Source organism: Sphaeramia orbicularis, chromosome 3 (assembly GCF_902148855.1).
Source record: "Sphaeramia orbicularis chromosome 3, fSphaOr1.1, whole genome shotgun sequence".
Taxonomy (NCBI): domain Eukaryota; kingdom Metazoa; phylum Chordata; class Actinopteri; order Kurtiformes; family Apogonidae; genus Sphaeramia; species Sphaeramia orbicularis.
In genome coordinates, this window is record NC_043959.1 from 59,121,909 (window position 1) to 59,146,815 (window position 24,907).

The window sequence follows — 24,907 nt, forward strand, 5'->3', positions numbered from 1 at the left end:
TTTAAACCTCTGCAAACTTATTTTCTTATAGTTTGACCACAGTTGAGCAGTGTATAATGGTGTGATGTAGGTTCTGAACAGAGAACACTTCACTGAATCAGAGCACATAGAAAACTTCCTTATCAGCATGTTAGCTTGAGAATAAATCTTACAGCGCTGTCGATGGATGTCTTTGTCATCTGTCCAGTCACTGGATATTACATGACCGAGGTACTTAATTTCTTCGCAAACATCAAGAGGACTGTCAGACAAATAAAAGGTTGGAAAAGTTGATTTCCTGTCCCCTGCACTTCTAACTATCATTATTTGGCTTTTCTTAGCATTATACTTGATGTCATAGTCTATGCCATACTGAGAGCATACCTTCAACATCTGCTGCAGCCCAGCACTATATGGACTGAGCAGGACCAAATCATCTGCATACATCAGGTGGTTGACAGTTGTGTTTCCCACAAGACATCCAGTGTTTGCCCTGTTTAACTGATTTGACATTTCATCCAGGTACAAATTAAATAAAATAGGAGATAAGATTCCTCCTTGCCGGACTCCATTGCCAACATGAAATGGAGCAGATACAACATTGTCCCATTTAACCTGGAACATCTACAATGAAATATGAAGACTATCAAGGTATTCTAGAGAGAAATGTGCTGCCCAGTGTCAGACAGCTTGGCCTCAGTCGCAGGTCATGGGTCTTGCAACAGGAAAATGACCTGAAACACACAGCTAAAAACACCCAAGAATGGCTAAGAGCAAAACACTGGACTGTTCTGAAGTGGCCTTCTATGAGCCCTGATCTAAATGCTACTGAACATCTGTGGAAGGAGCTGAAACCTGCCGTCTGGAGAAGGCACCCTTCAAACCTGAGACAACTGGAGCAGTTTGCTCATGAGGAGTGGGCCATAATACCCACTGAGAGGTGCACAAGTCTCACTGAAAGTTACAGAAATCGTTTGATAGCAGTGATCGCCTCAAAAGGTTGTGCAACAAAATATTAAATTAAGGGTACTGTCATTTTTGTCCAGGCCTGTTTCGTGACTTTGTTTTTTAAAATAATTCTGTTGAACTACAATTCAAAAGCAATGTCTTTTCATTGGTTAATTTTCATAAAATTTGTATTTATTATTACTTTTGCCAGATTCAAGTTATGTCTGTGCCCATTGTGGGTTTTTCTGTCATTAACAGAGGGGTACTAACAGTTTTGTCCACGTGTGTACATTGAAATGCTATGTTTCTACTATGGCAACAGCAAACCTAATGTACATGTTTTTTGCAAATGTGTCAAAATAAGTAACATCACAGCTAGATCCCACCACCACCACACACTCTGCGACCCACTTTTGGGTCACAATCCACCAGTTGACAAACCAGGGATCTACCTCGACTAAGGATCTGGACTGAACACCCCGCCCCCCCCCCCCCCCAAAAAAAAAAAAAAGACTTTAGAATCCTGTGATAGCCGAACAATATGAAGTGACTTAATCTTGTTTTGAGTTGGACGGAGTGAAATATTTCCGTGGTGTTGAACTAAAGGTGGAACAGCGGCCCCTTCGTTGTGTATTGTGTGATATGTGTGTTTAAATCCACCTGATGCCTCCGCCCTCTGCTCTTTTCCTGAAGCACACAGCATCAGCATCATCTTCATCATCACCATCAGTAGCTGCTGCAGAACACGCACTGCGCACAGGTTTTCTGGAAATACATCCTTTGCACTCAACGTTTTTGAAAAGCTTGGTTCCTAACGACAAATGCAGCTTCTTTACCAGTAGAGTGGATGCAAGTCAGCTGTTTGGTCCAGCACGTAGAGCGGGTCCCGTTCGTAATCGCACGGACTCCAGCTGCAGGTAGGCACAAACAGAAACCAAAAAAAAAAAAAAAAAACTCCAAAGACTGATGCGCAATGGACATAATCTAATGGACGAAAATTCTGCACTTTTTATTCGTATATTTCTCTACCTTGATTTCTCAAACTGGCTAATTCAATCTCAAAGTTCACCTCCATTTTTAAAAATAGTGTGCACAGTTTATTTTAGTCTGTTGCATGAAATGTTTCTACAATGTCTTATGAGCTTTAAAGTGGAAAAAAATCAGTTTAAAATTTATAAACTGAATAATTCCCCCATATAAGCACCCATATGAGGGTTTCTCCACTGAGGTAAATAAACATGTAAGACTGAATGAAATGACTCTGGCACTGATATCTGACAAACTGCCCATAGAAACTCACACATGTTTGACAAATGTATTTTTCTGTCTTTGCAGGGACCATCACTGAAGGCACATGCCCCCAACTTGTGAAAAGCAGACTAATGTGACCCTTCTCAGCCTTGGTCATCATGGGATGTGGCACCTCTGTTGCCACGGAGATACAAGTACAAAGAGTGGAGACAGGTGATGTACACATTTTATTGGGTTTTAATAGCAACACGCTATTATTATACTCTAGTACACAGGTGTCAAACATGCGGCCCGGGGGCCAAAACCGGCCCACCAAAGGGTCCAATCCGGCCCGCGGGATGAATTTGCAAAGTACAAGTTAAGACATCGAACTCAAAAAATATATAATAACCTATAAATAATGACACCACCATTTTTTCCCTCTTTGATTTAGTGCAAAAAACATTAAATTATGGAAATATTCACATTTACAAACTATCCTGTAACAATACAATGTGAATAACCTGAACAAATATGAACAACCTGAAATGTCTAAAGAAAATTAAGCCCAATTTTAACAATTTTCTGCCTGTTACTAAATGTTTTGTGCCTTTGTAGATCTCATATGTAATGCATATGTATAAATGATAAGTCGAGGCATAATATTCATAAAATTGCACTTATATTTCTTAACAAATTTAATTTTTTTCAGGTTATTCACATCCTTTTTGTTTGAATAGTTTGTAAATGTAAATATTGGCATAACTGAGTGTTATTTTTTGCATTAAAACAATTTGAAGTTGTCATTATTTATTGGCTATCATACTATTATCTTACTGGTCCGGCCCACTGCAGATTAAATTGGACTGAATGTGGCCCCCGGAAGAAAATGAGTTTGACACCCCTGCTCTAGTATGTCCTTATTAGGGTGGTCCAACAGTCATGGTGAAAAATAGTTTCAGATAACCTCAGTTAGAACCCTGCATTAGGTTTTGTCATTCAAAAGATGATTTAGGAAAAAATTTGGAAGAAAAAGGAGATGTTTTAGAGGTTGCACAAGTTGCTGGAAGTTTCCTGGAAATGGACTAATAGTTCATTTTCAGCATAGCCGAGCTGAGCTGTAAGAGAAGAGCAGAACTATCAAAACCAAGGTTTGAGGGATTCAGCTAGAAATATATGGATAAAGTAAGGCTGTGGTATCAACATCTGTGGAACTGGAGTGTAGAACTGGTTGTGGTCCATTCTGTGACTCCAGTGTGACACCAGAGCAGAAGCAGCTGATGGTCGACAACATGATGTTAAATGCAGGTTCTTTGGGTTCCACTGAAGCGTTGGGATGTCCTTAATCCATCAGATTCTGAAGGGAAGCAGATCAGGGGTTTTGTCCCCACCAGCACCATGCGTTTGTTTGAAACTTTGGATCTGCCACAAACATTCTGAACCATTCCTCCAGAACAGGGGAGTCAAACTCATGTTAGTTCAGGGGCCACATTCAGCCTAACATGATATGAAGTGGGCCGGACCAGTAAAGTCAGATAAACAATAGGATAAGAACTTTTGAGTGAAAAAAGTAAATTCCATAAAATAAAAAATACACTTAAATATGCTTAAATATCCCACAATACATGCAAAAATACACTTAAAATTCTGTAATTAAAATGTTTGCATCAGCGAATTGTACTTGAACGTAACATGAACAAATATGAACAACCTGAAAATTCTGTTGTAAAATCAGTGCAATGTTAACAATGTTACGCCTCAGTTTATCATTTATACACGAGAATCTACAAATACACCAAACATTAAATAACAGGGAGAAAATTATTAAAATTCCACATACTTCTCTTAAGACATTTCAGATATTCACATTTTTTTGTAAAAGGCTAGTCTGTAAATGTGAACATTTTTGTGTAATTTTACATTTTTTACACTAAAACAAAGAGACAAATTTGCAGTTTTCATTATTTATAGTTTATTATGATAGTATTTTACTGTTCTGATCCACTTTAGAATTAACTGACCTAAAATTATTTTAACATCCTTGATTGTTAATATTTTCAGTGTAATTTTTGTATTTCACAAATTCATCCCACGGGCCGGATTGAACCCTTTGGCGGGCCGGATTTGGCTCCTGGGCCACATGTTTGACACCCCAGCTCCAATAGACTGGGCTGATGATGCAGACTTTCAGAAGGTTGCTCAAATTGTGCATTCCAGAAAAGTTGTCAGTGATGTTGCTGAAAGAGGGGCGGAGCTTATTCCAGACTTCAACTGTAGCCGATCAACAAATGCAGATCACAAACAGTACTGGCAACAAGTTGTCAAAGAACACAGGAACATTTTTGGTCATTTCAATAAAACAACAGTGGTTGCTGGACTTTCTAAGGAACATTTTTATCTCAGTTGCAGTTTGATTTTGAGAATAAAACTACAAATTATTCTAATCTGCCTTATTCATTTGGCTAGTTCTGTTATAGTATATAGAACAATCTGCATGTGTCCTGTGCAGCCTCTAAATATTAATTAATTTGCATAAAATTTGGATTGGAGTAATTTGGCCAGATATGGAACCAAATGCAGGGTTCTAATCCAGAGAATTTAAAAAAAAATTTTTGGACCAGCCTAGTCCTTATTTAAAAGGTTGGACATGTTGTACCTGAGGAACGCTGACACAAGTTGACATTAGTGTTCTGTGTGGATGAGCGAGGCACAAATGGAGGAGAAGGTGTTGGACACTAATTGGAGAACAATCTCCAGAAACCACCTGTGTGATACAACTAGCAAGAAATGCAAAGTGAATTGCCTGTTTTGGGTTCTGCCACAGAATTACAGTTGTTTTAAGAGTTGAGTTTAACTTTTCAAAACATTCTGCTAACATTCTGCTATATCCCAACATGCCTCATACATCAGTACCCCCCCCCCCCCCCAAAAAAAAAAAAAAAAAAAATTCACCAGTCTTTCCTGTTTTGATGTTAGATACAGATTTTACATTCTTTTTTACCTGACATGAACATAACAGTAGCATTTGGACACTAACGTATAATAAGAATAAGCACCAGTATTAAGTACTTGTAGTGAAATACAGATACAAATAAAAACACTGCAATTTATAATAAGAAAATACCACATGTGAGAACAGTAATGGCTCTGTTTCATCCATAATTCTATCTTTAAATTATGTTGTTTTCAACTGACTTGGTAAGTAGGATGTCAGACAACGTCTTTTGGCTGAACATGCAAAACAGAAGTTCATCCTTACTGTCCAGCGGTGGTCTCTCCTGTAAACTAGGCCACCTAATCACATATGGGAAATCACACACAAAAATAGGTGTTTTCATTGACTCTGAAGTCTGTCTAAAAGTTGAACCATCTCAAAATTGAAGCCATGCCTGTCTTTCCATGACACAGCAAACTATAATCCATGTCTTTATGATTTCTCAATTAGACTACTACAACTGTCCGTATTTAAGGTCCTCCCCAGTCCTTTAAATCACCTGCACATGGTACGAAACAGAAGGGATGATGTTGATGTACTTCAGAATCCACTTTAAGACTTTGTTGATTACTTTAAGGCTCTTATCACTGATCTTATTAATCAGCATTCAAGATTCTCCTAAGCCTCTTACATATGATAGTAAAGCTCTTTTGGATTTACCTCAGTCGTGACAACATTAAAAGTAGAGGTAGACTGATATATAAGCCTTCTTTTTATTTATTTATTTTTTTTAAAGCCAATATTTGATTGGTAGTAAAAATATTATAAGATATTTGATCAGGCACCTGTGTGGGCACCACTTGAAGTAAATGTTAAAAGAGTACTATGTGTTAAGTGTATGTGAATTAATAATTTCATTGATATTGCTGCATAAAAATTGTAATTATCTGAGTTTTTTCAGTTGTATTTTATGGTCAATGTGCTTCAAAAAAAAAAAAAAAAAGAAAAACTCAGCCTTAAATATCGGCCTCAAAAATCAGCTATAGATATTGGCCATCAGCTGACCAAATTTGTAACTAGAGAAGCATTCGGAGATCAGTACCCCCCCCCCAAATCACCACCAAAATTTAATCATTTGTTCCTTGTGCCAGTATCAACATTTCCTGAAAATTTCATCAAAATCTGTCTATACCTTTTTGAGTTATCTTGCTAACAGACAAACGAATAGACAAACCCCAATGAAAACGTAGCCTCTGCCGTTCCTTGGCAGAAATAAAAAAAAAAAAAAAAAACGGTATCGGCCTTAGAAAAACCATATCAGATTCTGAGATCCAGATTGGGTTGGTATGGGGGTCGCCACTGGTTCTGTCGGGGGGGTTATACTTTGTGTGTCACAGAATCTTGTATTATAAAATGTGAATTTCTTCTTCTTTTGTATTGTACTTCTGAGATGCACAATGAAAACAAATAAATTAATAAAAAAAAAAAAAAAAAAGGAAAAAACCATATCAGTCGAGCTCTAATTAAAAGGCGTCGGAGCTGTTGCACCTGCTGTTCATAACTGGAGTAAATTACCATTCGACTCCATCCTGTTCAAATGTGCTCTTTTTACCTTTTGTTTATCTCTGTTAAATTTCTTGGATGCTGTTTTTATCGTACTTGTCCGTCTCCTCCCTGCTCACCGTACTTGGGTAAAGGTCTACATTCAGTGTTAATTGTTGGTGGTAGTCATAGCAGTAGCCCTGTGGTTGTACTCCTACCCACTGGTGTCACAGTGTGTCGTACGTGTATGAACCTGACAATATTTAATCTTTGCCACAGTAAACGTCCTCCATACATTGCCCACCCCCCAGATGTTTAACAGACGGTGCTTTTCTATCCTTTCTCCTCTCTTTAATGAGTGCTCTTTCTCCCTAAAGCTCTTTTAATTTGCTTAGTTTTTTTTTTTTTTTTTTCTTTCCGGTCCACTGTTGCTCATCACCTCCCCTGTGTCTTGTTATCGCTCACCAGTTTCTTATGCTGAATTGTACTTTTCTTCACACAGATGAAGCAGTCAGGAACCCCAGCCCGGCTCTGAGTAAGACCCTGCTCCTCTCTAATGATCAGTCTGTGACATACATGATGTGTGCGTCCATGCATGTGTGTTTGGTTCAGAAACTGTCTCTGAATTTGAGACAATGTGAAATATTTCTGTTGCTATAGTAATGCAGGTATGTCGTGTAAGAAAAAAAACAGGTGTTGTATTTATGTGTCTTTGGATTTTTATCCCTCAAACGCCTAAGCATCTGCTGGAAACCAAAAGCATGTAGTGATCTAAAATATTTAATAACCTCTGAACACCTCATCCTGTCAATACATGTAAATAATTCAGCTACAATCCAGTTTCTCACCTTTGCAGCAGCAGCTCCATAGTCAATGCAGAAACATCATCTTCTGGAGTATTGTTTCACCAGTAAAACTCATGTAGTTCAACTAATGACTAATGACACTTGTATTATGTTAAGTTTTTGTTTGTTTTTTTTCAGTGTCCTGTGTGCTTTTATGAACATCTAGATGATCAGTAAATTAAATAAAGCAAAATAATTGCAAAATGCAGAGGATAATATAATGCAGCCACGGAAAAAATTATTAGACCACCCTTGTTTTCTTCAGTTTCTTCATTTTCTTTAATGCCTGGTACAACTAAAGGTCCATTTGTTTGGACAAATATAATGATAACAACAAAAATAGCTCATAAGAGTTTAATTTCAGAGCTGATATCTATCCATTTTCCATGTTTTCTTGATAAAAACCAAAATCACTTCAGTTCTTACATCAATAACTGTGTCATTGTACTGCCAAAAACAGTGCTTTTAGGCATTCCATGTTTTCTTTTCTGTCTGTTTTAGTCACATGATCCACACAGGAGTTAGTACTGGATTGCATAACCATTACTTCTGATGATTTTTGATGGTCTAATAATTTTTTCCACAACTATAAGTGGTGATAAATCACTTAGGAAATGGTTAAATTTAGAGGAAAAAAATAATTTTGAAGTTGACACAAAATAATATTTAGTGGGTTAAATATATCTCCAGGACAAATAAAATCATAACCATGTGTTTTTTGTTTCTTTGTTTGTTTTTTGCAGCTATTAAGGCAGCTGTTTTGATCCAGCGCTGGTACCGGCGGTACATGGCCCATCTTGAGATGAGGCGGAGATACACATGGAACATCTTCCAGTCCATTGAATATGCAGGAGAACAGGACCAACTGCAGGTGAAGCTAAACAGACATCTGCTTCAAAAAGTCAAGTTCACATTAAGACAAAGTCATCCTAGAACTTTAATGCTTTCTTCTTCTTCTTCTTTTCTTTTCCTTTTTTTTTTTTTTTTTTACTGTTGTTTAGCTGTCTAGTTTCTTCAGTTTCATGCTGGACAACTTTACTCAGCTGAATGGAAATGGACCAGGTGAGGCGCTGTGTGTTTCTGGTGCTGTGTACAGTTTATTTGATCCAAGACACAACTTAGTCTAATGTGGTTAATGCAGTTAGTGAACAGAAGAACACTGCATTCTGTTACTTTTTTACATTTTACTGTATTTATATTAACAATGAATGCTTTTGGTCTTTGCTTAATGCATTTTATTTAAAGGATATTTGAAGTAGTGTCAGTACAAAGAGTGAATGATGCCTGCATCTGTTTGTAATTTCAACAAGTTTCTGAGCTTTTCACAGACTGCCTGGATTTGCTCTATTTTCTAACAGTTCTAAGATAGAAAATGTATTTTTACTTCCATCAAATTAACACCAGTTATATTAGTCATGCCTCTGTATTTTGGTCTAGAAAACCCATACCCTGTTGCTAAGCAACTACAGTGAATGTGGAGGCCAGAGTGTGTTGGTGTGTTGTGTTGCACTGGCACAGCTGTGGCTGAAGTGTGTATTGACCCACTCATCCAGCTAAAAAGCATAATGCTCCATTGACAAGCTAATCCTTAGGTCTGCCCTGCTGCAGCATCCACAGAACATGCTCTAAATGGGCTTCACATCAAGGCAACATATGGATTAAAAAACACCACAGGCTGTTATTATCTGTGTAGAGCATTTCTGTTTGAGTATGTGTGGTTTTTAACAAGACATGAAGAGGGAAATACAAAAGGGAAACAGGCCTGTGTGTAGATGTCTGTTCAGACCTTGTTTGTTTGCATAAATTACAGGCAGTTTTTGCACTTTTCATTAGCATATTGGAGTGGTCTCTTAATACAACAGAGTGAGGTCATGCAAAGCAGAATATGGCTTTGTGTCAAGCTTTTGATTAAAAGAAGCCTGCAAATGTAATCTGTTGAATCTGTGCATGAAAAAGTGGACTATGTTATTATCCACTGGTTTAATAGTTTGATATTAGTATAAGTGAAAGTTCATATTAGTCATATTTAAAAAAGAAAGCAGCTGTGATCCTTCTTTTTAACCCACATGGTGTTGTTGGAAATAGAGATGCAACAATTATTCATCTACAGATAATGTTGTTTATGAGATTAGACCCAGCAGTAAAATACACACTATGTTCATGCTGCATACCTTAGTACTAATGAAGACTCAGATTTGACTTCTGTTTATCTGTTGACTTTTTTTTTTAATCTGGCCTTTTTTGTTCTTTAAGATACAAGTTTTTATCTGTTTTATCTGCTTGTCTGTTTCATCAGTTTATCTGATTTTTTGTTTGTTTTTTTGTTTGTTTGTTTTTCTCATGCCTATACTTTTTATTGCTTCTTTAATGCTTTTAATGTTTTATGTAAAAGCACTTTGAATTGTCTTGTACATGAAATGCGCTATAGAAATAAACCTGCCTTGCCTTGGCCAATTTAACCTTCCACTGTGAACTGGTCATGATCCTGCACTGACCATCATGAGAAGAATAACAACACATAACAGACGAAGACTGTACTGAAGTAAACATGGAGGTCACTAAAGTCGGTGTTTACAGTTCTGTTCAAGTTAAATATGTGAGCAGATGAAATTGAGAATAGGAATGAAAAGTAAATTCTAGGATTTTTGTTTTCATTTCATCTGTGTTGAGAACTGTGATGAATCTCCAGAGCCATAAAAGTTGCATACTCTGATATGACTGTTCAGACTGAGATCTCATTGCAAAACTATCAGACTTATACCCGACTGTGGGAGTGGTTTGAAGTGACTGTACTGCACACACTGTCATGAAATTAACTAATTTAAACAGGGTCTCTTTTGCCTACAGTCTGAGCTGTAGACTCAGGAGTCTGGCCATAATAAACCCTGGGCTCAGTTTAACAGCTTATTTAAATATGCGTCTCAGACTTGATTTCCCAGCTGTTGGATCCATTGATCGACCCCTGGTTAGACAGAGAGACCTGCTTCGATACGGTCCCCGTCCCAGACTCCTACGCCGGGCCTCGGCTGTCATTTCCTCTGTCCGTCTCTGATACAAACGCTCTTCTCAATGCATTTAAAGATCAACAGGTACAGGATACAAGCCTGTGGTCACTCTTACATTTGACTTAGATTGTCTGATTTACTTTTTTGCTGATCTTATCCCACCACTTTCTTCCCTCTCCCAGACTCTACATGCTCGATATGTGCTGCAGCTGCTGTATGAAACTAAGAAGCTGCTCAGACAGATGCCCAACATCATCCACCTGTCAACATCCTACACCAAGGACATCACTATATGCGGTGGGTAACCATGACCCCCCCCCCCCTTTTACTTCTCTATTCAAGTTATAGACTCACAATGCAGTGCAGACTATGGGGTCTCTGCATATGACTTTTAATACAACTGTGGAAAAATGTTCATGTGCTGTCAGCTGATAGTTTACATTATACTGCATATAGCGCCTTTGAATATCTGATTTTTCTCTGTGTTCTGTTGCAAATAAAATATGGATTCATGAGGTTTGTAAATCATTGCATTATGTTGTATTTACATTTTACACAGCATCTGAAATTTTTTGGACCCGGAATCATAGATAATCTATGACAGTCTGGGTTTTATATGTTATGAAACATTCACACGTACATTTATCACGTTCCATTTAGGTTACTGTAATGCCTTCCTTGTATCTTTAAACTTATCTACACCCCTTCTAAGGCCACCCACAAAATCTGAGGTTCATGAACATATCACCTCAATCAGGGCATTTTTGTCTCTGGTTCAAATCAGAATTTAATGTGTTACTCATTACTTTTAAAGCTTTACATTATTTAACATCTGAGTATGTTTCTGGAATATTTGGTTTCAGTACAGACAGTCAGACCCATACTCTGACCAAGGCTTATCTGCTGTTCCCAGATCTACACAGTGCCTATAAAAAAGTATTCCCACAGATTTGTTGTTGCCAAGTCAAAGCCCAGACCTCAAACCAATAGAGGATTTGTGTCTGCATGAGAAAAAGACTGATATTATTTATAACATTATAATATTTAAAACATATCTTTTTAGCGTTTCATTAAGTAGTTCATATCCAGCTGTGGATGCTCACTGTCTTGCACAATATGACTGAATGACCGTTAAGTGTTTAAGTGTGTTTTACAGTGCAGTTGACTGTATGTTAATGGCATTATTCCAAAAAGGAGGCCTGGTTTATTTGCACACTGATCAGGCACTTGACTCTTTTTCGACTGCCTCCTCCTGCAGATTCGCATCTCATTAAACTCAATAATACTTGTGACTAAAAGAAAAACACACACTGTTTTGTGGTTGAAGTGCAATCTAGTGCCTTGTTTCATGAGGTTTCGTCATAGTAAACATCCTCTGTAAATCCAACAGGACAATAATCCTGTTTTTCTCTGTTTTGATACAGGTGATCTGCATGGGCGGCTTGATGACTTACTCCTCATATTTTATAAGGTAGAGTTTATTTATATATATATATATATATATATATATATATATATATATATATATATATATATATATATACCTTTACTTACTGACATCATTACTTACTTGAAAATATGTATCATGTATGCAGGGTTCCTGTGGGGTCTTAAAAAGTCGTAAAAGTCTTGAATTGACAAATCTATATTTAAAACCTTAAAAAGTCTTTAAAAGGTATTCAGTTTGATATGTTAGGTCTTAAATGGGTAATATTTTGCTAGACCCACTTTTATTAGTCTTTGGTTCATTTATTTGTGTATTTGGACCCTAGTAGTTCCAAAAGTTTGAATGTGAACCCTTCAAGTGCTGCACAGGTATCTTTATATTCATTCCGGCAAAAATTGAGTTGATTTCTACAACCCATTTCAATTCCTGCTTAATTTGTTATATTTTATAACTAATCACATCATGACATTTGCACAAATAAGGTCAAGACTTCTGATGAACATTTCTCCGAGTACGACATAATTGTTTATCTGCAGTAGCTGTTGTAGTAAAAACTGAAAATATGTCCAAACATCGAGTCGATGAGCTAAAATGTTCAGTTGTTGGTTGTATAAACAAACACAAGTGGCTGAACGGGACAGAGCAGCACAGTCAACAACCTGGAGGGGGCGGGGCGAGAAGTGGCTCATTTGGATTTAAAGGGCCAGCGCTCAAAACGACCTTTCTGGTGTCATTACTCAGAAATGGGGTTGAAGATGGACCTGTGGAGTTGAATTAATAAAGAATTCGGACCCAAACATAGCATTTACAGTTTATGCAGACCACAGGGAGATGTTTTAAAATGCTTAATTCTATTTAAAAAAGCAAAATATCACTCCTTTAAGTTATGTTGCCATAAATTTGTTGACTTTATTGTGTTTAAATGTGTCTGTTAAATGTCCAACCTGCAAAGAAAGTAATGTTTGTCTACTCAGTTCCACCTGTTCCGGTGAGAAATGACTCGAACAGTAGGACTAAATAAATACATTTTGCTAAATTCTAAGAGTAACAAATTTTTGCCAGTATGGCCGTGACATAGGCTGTGAAATGGGCATTCAATTCTGTTATAAGTAGTCTTAAAAAGTCTTGAATTTAATTGGTAGAATCCTGTAGGGACCCTGTGTATGTGTTTACAACATTTTTAAGATTTCTTTGTCCATGTGCTGATTTCATGTGTCTTGGTTGTCACACAGAACGGTCTTCCCTCTGCTGAGACGCCCTACGTGTTCAATGGAGACTTTGTGGACCGAGGTAAAAAGTCCATTGAAGTGGTCATCCTCCTGTTCGCCTACCTTCTGCTTTACCCCGACTACATGCACCTGAACCGAGGTAACCATGAAGACCACATAATGAACCTCAGGTATGTAGGAGGAAGATTTTTACAGCTGAAATATGTAACATGTAACATTAAAAACAACTGGACCTATATATTATCTTGATTTGTGTACTATCATATAGGATGTTTCCATAATTTAAATGATGGCCTATTTAATTTGGTTGGCTTTCTTAGTTTCTTTCTTGTTAGTGCTCAACGTTACTTTCAGCTGGTTCATTAGAATGAAACATAGGCTGTATATAAATAGTGGACAAACCCTCTGACATTCATTCATTCATTTCATTTATTTCATTCATGGTTGTGTATTTCATCAGTAGTTATTCAATAATCATCAGGTGAACAAACATATACATACCCATGCTTGAAAAGGAGCAGGATGAAGAAACTCTTATATTTCCTGCCCCTTTCTAAATAATAAAAGCCTTAATGGTCAGCGATACCCAACTAGCTATAAAATCATACTGTATAAAGTCAGACAAACCAAATAATATACATCCAAAGATAATACAAAATGAATACAAAACCAAGTGCAAAACTACATGTCCAGGAAGTACAAAACAAACAAAACATTGGTAAATATATACCTGACGAAATTATGCAAAACAATTACACCAAATCAAAATAAGCAAATAAATATGTCACAAGATGCAAAACAAATACAAAGCAAGATGTAAAAACTTGTAACTGTTCATATAATCTCATTGTTCTTTCTTTATACACTTTTTTTCAGTTAGAATATGTTTTTACAGTCCTTCAGCTCATTATAAAGACATGGATGTCACCATGTTGGTTTTTGGTGGGTGGACTTGGAGAAGAGCGAGGAATGAAAAAATTCCAACCACTAACCATGTAATAATAACACCATCATGTAATTTCAGCTACTGCATATATGTTAACACATACAGTTGTGTCTGATAACAGTAATGTCAAAGTCATGTAATGGGTAGCTGAGCTGGTTAGCAGGCTAGCTGGCATGCTAACATCAGCTAATGTAGCTAAACTAAGTTACTGATTATTGTAAGTGATGCTGCCTTCACGTGCTATTGGGAAGATGATCCTTTTCACTAGTGAATTTGAAATTACTAGTGTGTTGTGTTTATGTGCTTTTGTTGTTGTAGCGAAATGAAAAATGGTGAACACCCAATTTATCGAGACCTGCTATTTGGGTAAAACAGTTTTGGACATATTAATTTATCTGCCACTGCTTTTTTTTCATTCATTCATTCATTCGTTCGTTCATTCATCTTCTGAACTTTATCCTCAAGAGGGTCGCAGGGACATGTATACACTGACATATACAGACGAACCACCAGTCACCATCACATTCACATCTATGGGCAATTAAACTTAGAAGAATAGAATAGAATAGAATAGAATAGAATAGAATAGAATAGAATAGAATAGAATAGAATGCCTTTATTGTCATTATACATATGTACAACGAAATTGTAAGAGACAGCTCGCTAGTGGTGCGTAGTGCAAACAGTTTAAAGAAGAAGAAAGAAAAGAGTAAATATATATACAGAATAAAAACAGGCATGTCACCAACCAAGAAACAGTAGAGATAAGTAAATATTGCACTTTGACCCTGGCTGAACACTATGAATATAAACTTAACCAATTAACCTATTAATGCATGTCTTTGGAAGCTGGAGTATGCAAACTCCACTTATTTTTTTGTTTTTTGTTTATTTGTAAAACATTTTTGCAAATTGTGCATCTATAAATGTGCAAAATCATCAGCTAACAGCAGCAGAATGTTAATAAAAACAGTGTTTATCATTTGCCATTAACCTGCTGTTGCTTTCTGCCATGTTGAAAAGTTCAAAGATTATTTTTACTTCAGCAACTTGTTTATCAAAAATTTTTCCCAGTTCCCCAGTGGAAAATACAACATGAGGGGGCGTTCATGTGCAGTTTTTAAGTTCATAAAGTAGTATTTACCATAATTCCCATAGCACATGAAGGCAGCATAAGAACTGGTGAGCTTTGTGACGGTGTCCTCTGACACATCTACAGCAGAGCTACCTGTCACTGACAAAAATAACTTTTATTTTGTAAACAAGAACTGAATGTCTGACTCCACAGCCAAGCTAATGCTATCATTCACATCAACATTATCATGTTATATTTAAAGACTTGATTTAGAGACACATAGTAGCAGTGTTCGAGAATGAAAATGAGAGAAAATACAGTATAGAGACATAGATGCTGGTCCTTAACCTGATGGAAGTTAAGTATGAAACATATCTGTCTATGATTTTGTTGTTTTCAGATATGGGTTCACAAAAGAAGTCATGCTGAAGTACAAGGTACAGTAAGGTCCATGTACAGGTCACTGTTCCCCTTCTATGACATAGACTCTGCAGGTGCAGCGTTAAGGTTAGGTTAGTGTCCAGTGTTGTATAGTAACAAAGTCATAATACTTCATTATTGTACTCAGGTATGTTTTGGGAGAATTTGTACTTTACTGAGTATTTTTTATTCTGATTACTTTCACTTTTACTCCACTACAATTCCTAACTCAATTGCATACTTCTACTCCGATACAGTTTTAATGGACAGTATTGTTGGTTGTTACAAAAAATAAATGAAAGGAACGTTGGTGTTTTCACTGCTGAGATTACCAGTGACTGCAAAAAAAGTCAGGAGGCTGATTTGTCATTGGGCTTAATCGCGTAGTGCGCAAGTGCAAATGACGTTAATGTGAGCAGCAGCGTAATATACAACATTCTGACTGCCTTTGATCATTTTTACTTCACCCCTCGAATGGGAGGCAAGGGGTATTGTTTTTGGTTTGGTTTGGTTTGATTTGTTATTTTGTTAACACTAGCAGCAAAAATATTGGTTCAATTCATACCAAATTGGGTTTATAGATTGCCAGTGACCCAGAATAGACCTCATAACATTTTGGGAAACATACCGTTAGTCAAAGTTTCAATTTTTTATGAATCTTTTAATGTTTTTTTCCCCATTTACTTATAACAGGTGAAATTTGAAATGTCTGTAGCAGCAAAACTATTGGTGGAATTCATACTGAAATGGGTTTATAGATTGCCAGTGACCCAAAATAAATTTGGTTACATTTTGGGAAAAGTAGGTCAAAATTCAAATTTTCTATACATTTTTTACATCTTTTTTTCTTCTCCCATTCATTTATTAAGGGGCGAAATTTCAAATGTCTATAAAAACATTAATTTTGTTTCGATTTACTCCAAACTTGCCACATATATAGAGGCAATTGATATGCTGACATCAGCACATGCATAGACATGATGACATCAGCTGGATCCATGCCAAAATGGGCTACAATACGTGTGAGGGGCGGGGTTTGTTGTACCTGGTACCACCTGTTAACATTTACTTGTACTTTTGCTTTCATTACTTGAGTACATTTGATTGTAGATTACTTGATAAGTACAGTAAACACTAGATACTTAAAGACTTTAACTTGAGTAGTATTTCAGTTGGTGAATTGAACTTCTACCAAAGTACTTCTTTGGCAGGGTACTTCTACTCTAGTGTGACTTTCCAGAACTTTATACAACACTGTGAGTGTCACAGCAGGTAGAACACAGTGAATCTGACTCTGTGACCTCTGACCTGTGCGCAGACACACGGCCGAGAGATCCTCCAGCTTTGCCAGGACGTCTTCAGCCTTCTACCTGTGGCGACGGTCATAGATGGAAAGATCCTGATTGTTCATGGAGGGATATCAGACCAGACCGACCTGGACTTCCTCAGTTCAATAGACAGACACAAGGTCAGAGCTAAGTTCTGTCTTTGGGTTCCAGTGTAGAGGGCAGAAAACTGAAAACATTCAGTCACTGTTTTGTCATATTTTTATTACTAAATTTAGGTGTGGTAATGTGACAGTTTATTCAGTGACACTGTAGGTATATTTGTTTATGCATGGTTGTGCATTTGGCAGACGCTTTTTTCCAAAGCGACTTACAGGGGAAAACCAATCAAATCATTCAATCAATCAAATTTTATTTATATAGCGCAAGATCACAACAAAAAAGTTATCTCATGACACTTTATATATAGAGTTGGTCCAAACCAGACTCTATGCCAATTTACAGAAACCCAACAGAATCCTCCAGGAGCAAACACTTGTGACTGGCAACAGTGGAAGGAAAAACTTCCCTTTAACAGCAGAAACCTGGAGCAGACCCAGACTCCTGGAGGATGGACGAGTGACAGGAGCAGCTGGGGTTAAAGAGAGAGAGTAAAGAGAGAGAGAGAGCGATAGAGATAGAGACTGGGGGAGAGGGGGAGAAGGAGGGAGTAGGGGGAGACACATGGAGGCAGTTGACGATAAGTGAGTGATGATGATGAAGGCAGGAGAGAGGCAGGACCACCGCAGCAGGTCTAGAGATAATCCTGGGAAAATCTGTGATAATCTTAGGAAAAACCTTATTAAAATATTTAAAATGGAATGTCTGACAGTGCTAGGACAGGAGGTGCTCTCGGAAGAGCTGGGTCTTCAGGAGCTTCTTGAAGATAGGCAGTACTCGGTAGAACGTTCCACCAACGTGGAACGACCCATGAAAAGAGCCTAGATTACAGAGGATTTACTGTGTTCCCGCCTCCTTTTATCTAGGTAAAATCTGCTTTGAGATTTCCCAGACGGAGCTTGGAGCAGCTGGACATCGGTCACTCCATCAGACAGAACAAAAGACTGAGATCGACAGAGAGCTCCCGTCCAAACAGCAGCCACAGTCACAGCAAAAACCAAAGGTCTGAGCGGCCCACGGGCTCGTACAGATGCTTTCAGTGAGGGTCAGTTTACTGCACCTCCTCTCGTTTTTTCTGTAGGAAGAGGCGATGCCGGCTGACCAGGCAAGACAGCACCGTCTCTTCTTCCTCCTCCTCCTCTTCATCATCTTCATCCTCCTCTACCCTCTGCTCACCTCGAACGCCATCGTGCCTCTCACCCCGTCCGTACCCGTTGTCTCCCATCATGCCTTACGCTGTAAACATCCTCCAAGTGCCTTTCCTGGACTCTCTGTCCTCCGTTTCTCCTCCCTCACTTCCACAACATGAACGGGAATGGAAACAGGTCAGAGTAGCAGAAATTCAAACACAGTATTTCAACTTTAGCTTATTTTGTCATTTAACTCTGGATTCACCTCTTCAACAGATAGTCGATATTTTGTGGAGTGACCCTAAAAACCAAGATGGCTGCAGTCCCAACACATTCAGAGGAGGAGGCTGCTACTTCGGTCCTGACGTTACCCAAAGGCTGCTGCTCCAACACGGCCTGCGACTGCTTATCCGCTCCCACGAGTGCAAGCAGGAGGGCTATGAGCTCTGTCATGGTGGACAGGTTAACCAGGATTTAACACGCAAACTCATCTTTTCTGAGCATCAAAATATTGTATGTGCAACGATGGAAACCTTGTTTGTTCTACAGGTCATCACCATATTCTCTGCATCAAACTATTACGAGGAGGGAAGCAACCGCGGTGCTTACATCAAAGTGGGAAGAGAACTGGTTCCTCGCTTTTACCAGTATCAAGTCAGCCGAACCACTCGCAAACTGACCCTCACACAGAGGTACGCTATAGCCTGGTGAATACCAATGCTGATATTAATGTCCATACAACACACTTTTATTACATTAAAAGACATTATAAGATACAATATTTATTAACCCCTTTAGCCCTATCGGCCCACCCACGGGCTGAAAAAATTGTATTAATATTCATCTACTATAAAAATATAATAAATCAGGACAATGAATGTTTTTTTCAACTTTTGCTCAAAGTTTAGACCCTAATGTTAATAAAAGTACATCAAAAGTGTATTTTAGTGCAAACTTTAATGTTCAAACATGATTTTTAATCTTTGTGGGGTGAAATATACGCTATTAAAAATCTCCGACACGAACAATTAATTTATGCATATCATCGTCAATCCAGCCGAAAAAAAACAGGCGAGGATAAAAAAATTCTAATTTCTCTTGTAGTTTGTTACAGTTTACTCAGGCATAGTAGTAGATACAATATTTTAGACAATGGGAATAGATTCTGTGAGGTCTGTAAATGTCCATAGACACCAAGAACATTCATATGAACCTTATTATTGTGGAGTAATTCTTCATTTACTTTGGGTATGTCTGTTTAGGCATTTTTCCCCTGAAAATATGGTCAGGGTTAAACAGGTTAACATAACTGTGTGTCAAGAAAACTGATTAAAGCTACAGGAGCCAAAAGCATGGGCAAAAAACAACAACATTTGAAAATAGATGACATCTTTCTGCAGCTCCCTGCTCAACCTCCAACTCAGAAGACTTAATGTACATTTACGGAAAAAATTACTGAACCATCAAAAGTAACAAAAACAGTGGTTATGCAATCAAGTACTAACTCCTGTGTGGATCATGTGACTAAAACAGACAGAAAAGAAAACATGGAAGGTCTAAAAGCACTGTTTTTGTCAGTACAATGCCATAGATATTAATGTAAGAACTTAAGTGATTTTGGTTATTATCAAGAAAACATGGAAAATGGATAAATATCAGCTCTGAAATTAAAGTCTTATGAGATAATTTTGGTGTTATCATTATATTTGTCCAAACAAATGTACCTTTAGTTGTACCAGGCATTAAAATGACCAAGAAATTGAAGAAAACAAGGGGTGGTCTAATAATTTTTTCCACGTCTGTAAAGATAGATGTAAATAGTCATGTCCAAGTCACATGTGACAGATCTGATCAGTGTCTGGCTGTCAATCATGTGTTTAACTCCTCACCTTCTGAAAACAAATGATTGTCTAAAAACCAGTAGAAACAAGGCAGATTTTCTTTAGCCTGAAAACGCATTTAAAGAGTAGAAGCAGAAGTCCTGTGTCCTCTCAGAACAGTTGAATTACAATGTGCTGAAAGGTAATTATGGAATTTTTGCCAAATGATGCTGAAAACACTGCAACTCTAAGAATGTGGCTACTGTCAGATTAAAATTCATTCATAAGCATTGAAAAGAGATGTAGTAATAGTTTTTAGATTATTAAAGAGAAAAAGGTAAATTATAAATGCAGTTGTCAGACCTGGGGGCAGCAGTGTCAGGTACACATCTGCACTTTGGAGGCACTGGAGACTGTGTTTATATGTACTGTAGGTAAAATGTTTACTGTATATGTGTGGTGGTTTTATTGTTTTGTTTTTTGTGGGGGGGGGGTTTATATGGACTTCTGAGTCTGAAAGATTGATTGATTGATTGATTGATTGATTGATTGATTGATTGGCCAAAAACTCATAGCTGGGGGTGAATGAACTGAATGCAGAAAGTCAGTGAGTCTTGGCTTCTTTGCTTTGTTAGTAGTTGTGCAATAATTACTGTTTTTTCTTAAATTATGTAAGGCTATAGTATGTGGTAAAAACCATGTCATGTTCCACACTCAACATTCAACATTCACTAAACATAATAGGGTGATTGTGATCATGTGATACTTTTTCGTTTACAGCCTCATACCTATCTATTACATTTTACCAACTTACCTATTATGTCATTGTTAAACCATTAGTTATTTAGTTGTATTAAGATTATGCTTACCATATAATGTATTTACTTTTGGCTGCAGCTACTGGTTGTAAAGTGAGAATTCTTTAATGACAATATTACTACTACTACTACTACTAATAATAATAATAATAATAATAACAATGTCCCAAGAGCTAGACTCTGTGTCCGGGGATCGGGTCGTCGAGCCCCCTGCCGTCGACTGCCACCCAATCCACACTGCACCCGGCCCCTACGGTTCCCTCGGTGGGTCATGGGTCCTCCGGAGGGCGGGCCCATGTCGCTCCTTCGGGCTGGGCCTGGCCAGGCCCCGTGGGCATAGGCCCGGCCACCAGGTGCTTGCTTGCGAGCCCCAACCCAGGCCTGGCCCCGGGGTGGGGCCCCGGGGTGGGGCCCCGGCTGCGCCATACTGGGCGACGTCACGTTCCTTTGGTGTTTTGTTGTCATAAGGGCTTCTGAACTGCTCTTAGTCTGGCCCGTCACCCAGGACCTGTTTGCCTTGGGAGATCCTACCAAAGGCATGAAGCCCCTGACAACATAGTTCCTGGGATCATTTGGGCACTCAAACTCCCCCACCACGGTAAGGTGGCAGTTCAAGGGGCCAGCTGAGGTGGCTCGGGCATCTGTTTCAGATCCTCCTGGACGCCTCCCTGGGGAGGTGTTCCAGGCATGTCCCACCGGGAGGAGACCTCGGGGAAGACCTAGGACACGTTGGAGAGACTGTGTCTCTCGGCTGGCCTGGGAACGCCTCGGGGTCCCCCCGGAAGAGCTGGAGGAAGAGTCTGGGGAGAGGGAAGTCTGGGCATCCCTGCTTAGACTGTTACCCCTGTGACCCGGCCCCAGATAAGCGGTGGATAATGAATGAATGAATGAATGAATGAATAATAATAATAATAATAATAATAATAATAATAATGAAAATAAAGAAAACACACTTAAACATTTTATATTAATCTTATTAATTGTTCTATAATTATTATTTAACAATATGAAATTATTATTATATCTTATTAGAATGAATACTATTAATATTTGCTTTTTAAAATGTACTTTTACATAGTATCTTATCAGAACCTTTTCACCTGTTTCAAACACCTTGACACAGAGCATTACTGACAGCAGAATTCTGAATGATGAGTACTGTGTATCTTCCAGTAGTTCTATGGCAGCAGTTTTATCAGAGTTTTAACAGTAGTTCTTCAGTGAACACAAATTTTAAGATGCCAGTATTTGCTTTTAAGGTTCCAATTTATTTTTATTTTCATCCAAATACCATATGATAGATTATTGTTAGTTCCATCTCTGCTCTGTTGTCATTGTTTTACCTGTAGGTGTGAGTGTAATGTGTGTGTTTTGCATGTGTTGTGTGTCTGCAGAGTCCGAGCTGCAGAAGGCTCCGCTCTCAGAGCCTTGAAAGAAAAGCTGTTCACCCATCGCTCAGAGCTGGTGTCAGGGTTTCATCAGTATGACCAGAACCGTACAGGTGAGCACATTTCACCTCCTGTCTTCACTGTTATACTCAGATGGAAGGTGTACTACATTTAAGTGCATCTTTTCCAGGCACTGTTTCAGTCAGCGAATGGGCTCAGGTCCTAGAGTCTGTACTGAGACTGGACCTGCCCTGGAGGACACTTCGCCCTCATTTAGTCCATTTGGCACCAGATGGCAGTGTGGAGTATCAGTCCTGTTTCGAGGATATGGGATCGGGAATTCAACTGGCTCAGGTCAGAAAAGAAGGAGTTGAAAAGCTTTGAGTAGACAGATAGGAAACAACTGAGCAAATTCTTATTTCATGTTTTCATTTGTACATTTGACATGAGATCATGTTTAGTGTTAAGTTATAGAGTAGGCCGTGCTCGAGGACTGCTTGTAATTTAGTATTGGCCATTATGTAACTATTTGCAGTCATGAAAACACATTTCATCGTAGCATATTAATATTATTTTACATTATGCGTGACTCATTAATCACTAAAACATTCAGTGTTGCCTCATAATGATATAAATAAATAACCCTCCAGTACATTTAAAATGGCATTATTTCCATTAGTCTTTTAATGATTCAAGTATTAACAACTGTATGAAGTCTTTGAAAGACTATCTGATTTCTTAAACATAATAAAGCATGTATTGTTTTATCTGATCTGAAGTCAGGAAAGTGAGATTATGTTTTTTTCATCATTTTATATTTAAAGAATAGCCCAAATATTTTACATCATTGCAATTTAAATGCAAAATAATGCATTACAGAGAAGAAAGAAGTGTGTAAGATAAATACTATAATGGACAAGTGTTCACAAGGAGTATCTGTGAGGCTTGAGTACAGTGAATTGTATAATTATGCAAAAAGTAAATGAGAATTTTTCTATTACGTTTTTAAGCTTTTAGAAGCAGCAGTGGATTTAGTTCTGTGGTGTTTATCTTTTTTCCTGTGCTGTTGTTGTTTTCTGTTTTAGGTTACTCCAAACCTGGCTGAAACTCTGTTCAGATACAGGACAGACATTGAGATAATATTCAACATTATAGACAAAGACCATTCAGGTACTTTACCATCTGTATCTACTGTATCTACCAGTCACTGAAAATGACCTCCTTATGTTTCATTGATTGATTGATTGATTGATTTTGAATATGAACGTCAAAACAGAGGAAAATAAATAAACAAAACACTTGAACATAAGACATATAATACATATTCGAAAAGGAGTGAAAAGAAGCATAACTTATAAGCTCCCACCCCTTCTCCTTATATAATTAATAACAATAATAATCTTCCTAGTCTAAGCATCTCTACACTATATACTATAATACACCTCATACTTATTATTAAATAATTTGGTTTCTGACTTTATATTATTATGAACAAATATAATATGATTTACATAAACACAACTAACAACTAGAAGCACTCGGAGACCGCAGACCTCCGCCAAGGCAGATCAGTGCCCCCCACCCCCACCCCCGGATCACCACCAAAATTTAATCATTTGTTCCTTGTCCTAGTATCAATATTTCCTGAAATTTTCATCCAAATCCGTCCATAACTTTTTGAGTTATCTTGCACACAAACAGACAGACAAACAAACCAATGCCGACAAAAACAGAACCTCCTTGGCGGAGGTAATAACACATACATGTAAATACATATTCATACACAGTTTAGATCATTGGTGATGTGTGGTGTCTCACTCACAGGTCTGATCTCCATCGAGGAGTTTCGTCATACCTGGCGTCTTTTCAGCGCCCACTTGGGGGTTGACATTGACGACCGAGCCATTGATGACCTGGCTCGCAGTATTGACTTCAATAAGGACGGCAGTATAGACTTCACAGAGTTCCTAGAGGCATTCAGAGTTGTGCACAAACTGGACAACAAAGACCAACAACTGAATGGAAAGACAGACAATGTTTTAACAAAGAGGTGAAGTTTTCCTGCTTATGTGATGTGCAGAAAAATGTATGATGGAAGACAAGTAGTAGAGTTGAATGGTGTTCTCTGCATTGAATGTGGGCTTCAAACAAGGTGGTGCACCTTAAAGATACAGATGCATTTTGGTTAGATCGCCATGAAATGTTGTACAGACGTTCATGAATCCCAGAGATTTTGAAGAACTCTTGACTTTTTATCTGCAGGAGAACCATGATAGGTCGACATATTTGATTTAGTGTTAAATATGCATGAATGTTGTGATGGATCACAGTGAAATTAAGTCACTTAGAAGGATTATGTTGGTGTAAAACAGATGTTTTAATATATGATGATTACAAACCTACACTAGCTTCAACACATTTGCTAGAAAAGGTTAAATACCTGAGCTTGGGAGATTGTATTTTAGGTACAGTTTGATTTACACAGCTGCAGACTCTAATAAATCACTAAGACATATAGCTGGAGTACCACTGCAGTGCTCTTGTATATCAGTACTGTGTATTTTAGTAGTATGAAAAACAGATTATTCACTGAAATTCGGGAGATGCTGCTGTTCATGTTACACTGGTTTAACAAAAAAAAAGGAATAAAACTGTTTTTCAATAGTGTTGTAGTTTGGGTTCATTTTAGAAAGTGTGTGTCCGTG

The 24,907-nt window shown here is 37.9% G+C and overlaps 1 protein-coding gene across 1 annotated transcript; it reads left to right on the top strand.

The window, feature by feature from the left end:
• Window positions 1-1,678: 1,678 nt before the first annotated feature.
• ppef1 (protein phosphatase, EF-hand calcium binding domain 1) lies at window positions 1,679-24,835 on the top strand. The gene is made up of 19 exons (XM_030131270.1): window positions 1,679-1,844; window positions 2,263-2,391; window positions 7,137-7,169; window positions 8,223-8,350; window positions 8,481-8,541; window positions 10,405-10,568; window positions 10,667-10,781; window positions 11,909-11,955; window positions 13,164-13,330; window positions 15,582-15,618; window positions 16,920-17,069; window positions 17,913-18,049; window positions 18,128-18,371; window positions 18,453-18,638; window positions 18,726-18,868; window positions 22,209-22,315; window positions 22,393-22,556; window positions 23,288-23,372; window positions 24,027-24,835. The coding sequence occupies exons 2-19, from the start codon at window positions 2,337-2,339 to the stop codon at window positions 24,254-24,256; spliced, it is 2,253 nt and encodes a 750-aa protein (XP_029987130.1). The 5' UTR covers window positions 1,679-1,844; window positions 2,263-2,336; the 3' UTR covers window positions 24,257-24,835.
• The last annotated feature ends 72 nt before the right edge of the window (window positions 24,836-24,907 follow it).

What these genes read in the sequence shown, in the direction of transcription:
- ppef1 (XM_030131270.1), top strand. Translation starts at nt 2,337, where the DNA reads ATGGGATGTGGCACCTCTGTTGCCACGGAGATACAAGTACAAAGAGTG. An exon ending in AGTACAAAGAGTGGAGACAG is followed by an intron (nt 2,392 to 7,136) that starts GTGATGTACACA and finishes TTCTTCACACAG; the next exon opens with ATGAAGCAGTCAGGAACCCC. An exon ending in GACCACATAATGAACCTCAG is followed by an intron (nt 13,331 to 15,581) that starts GTATGTAGGAGG and finishes TGTTGTTTTCAG; the next exon opens with ATATGGGTTCACAAAAGAAG.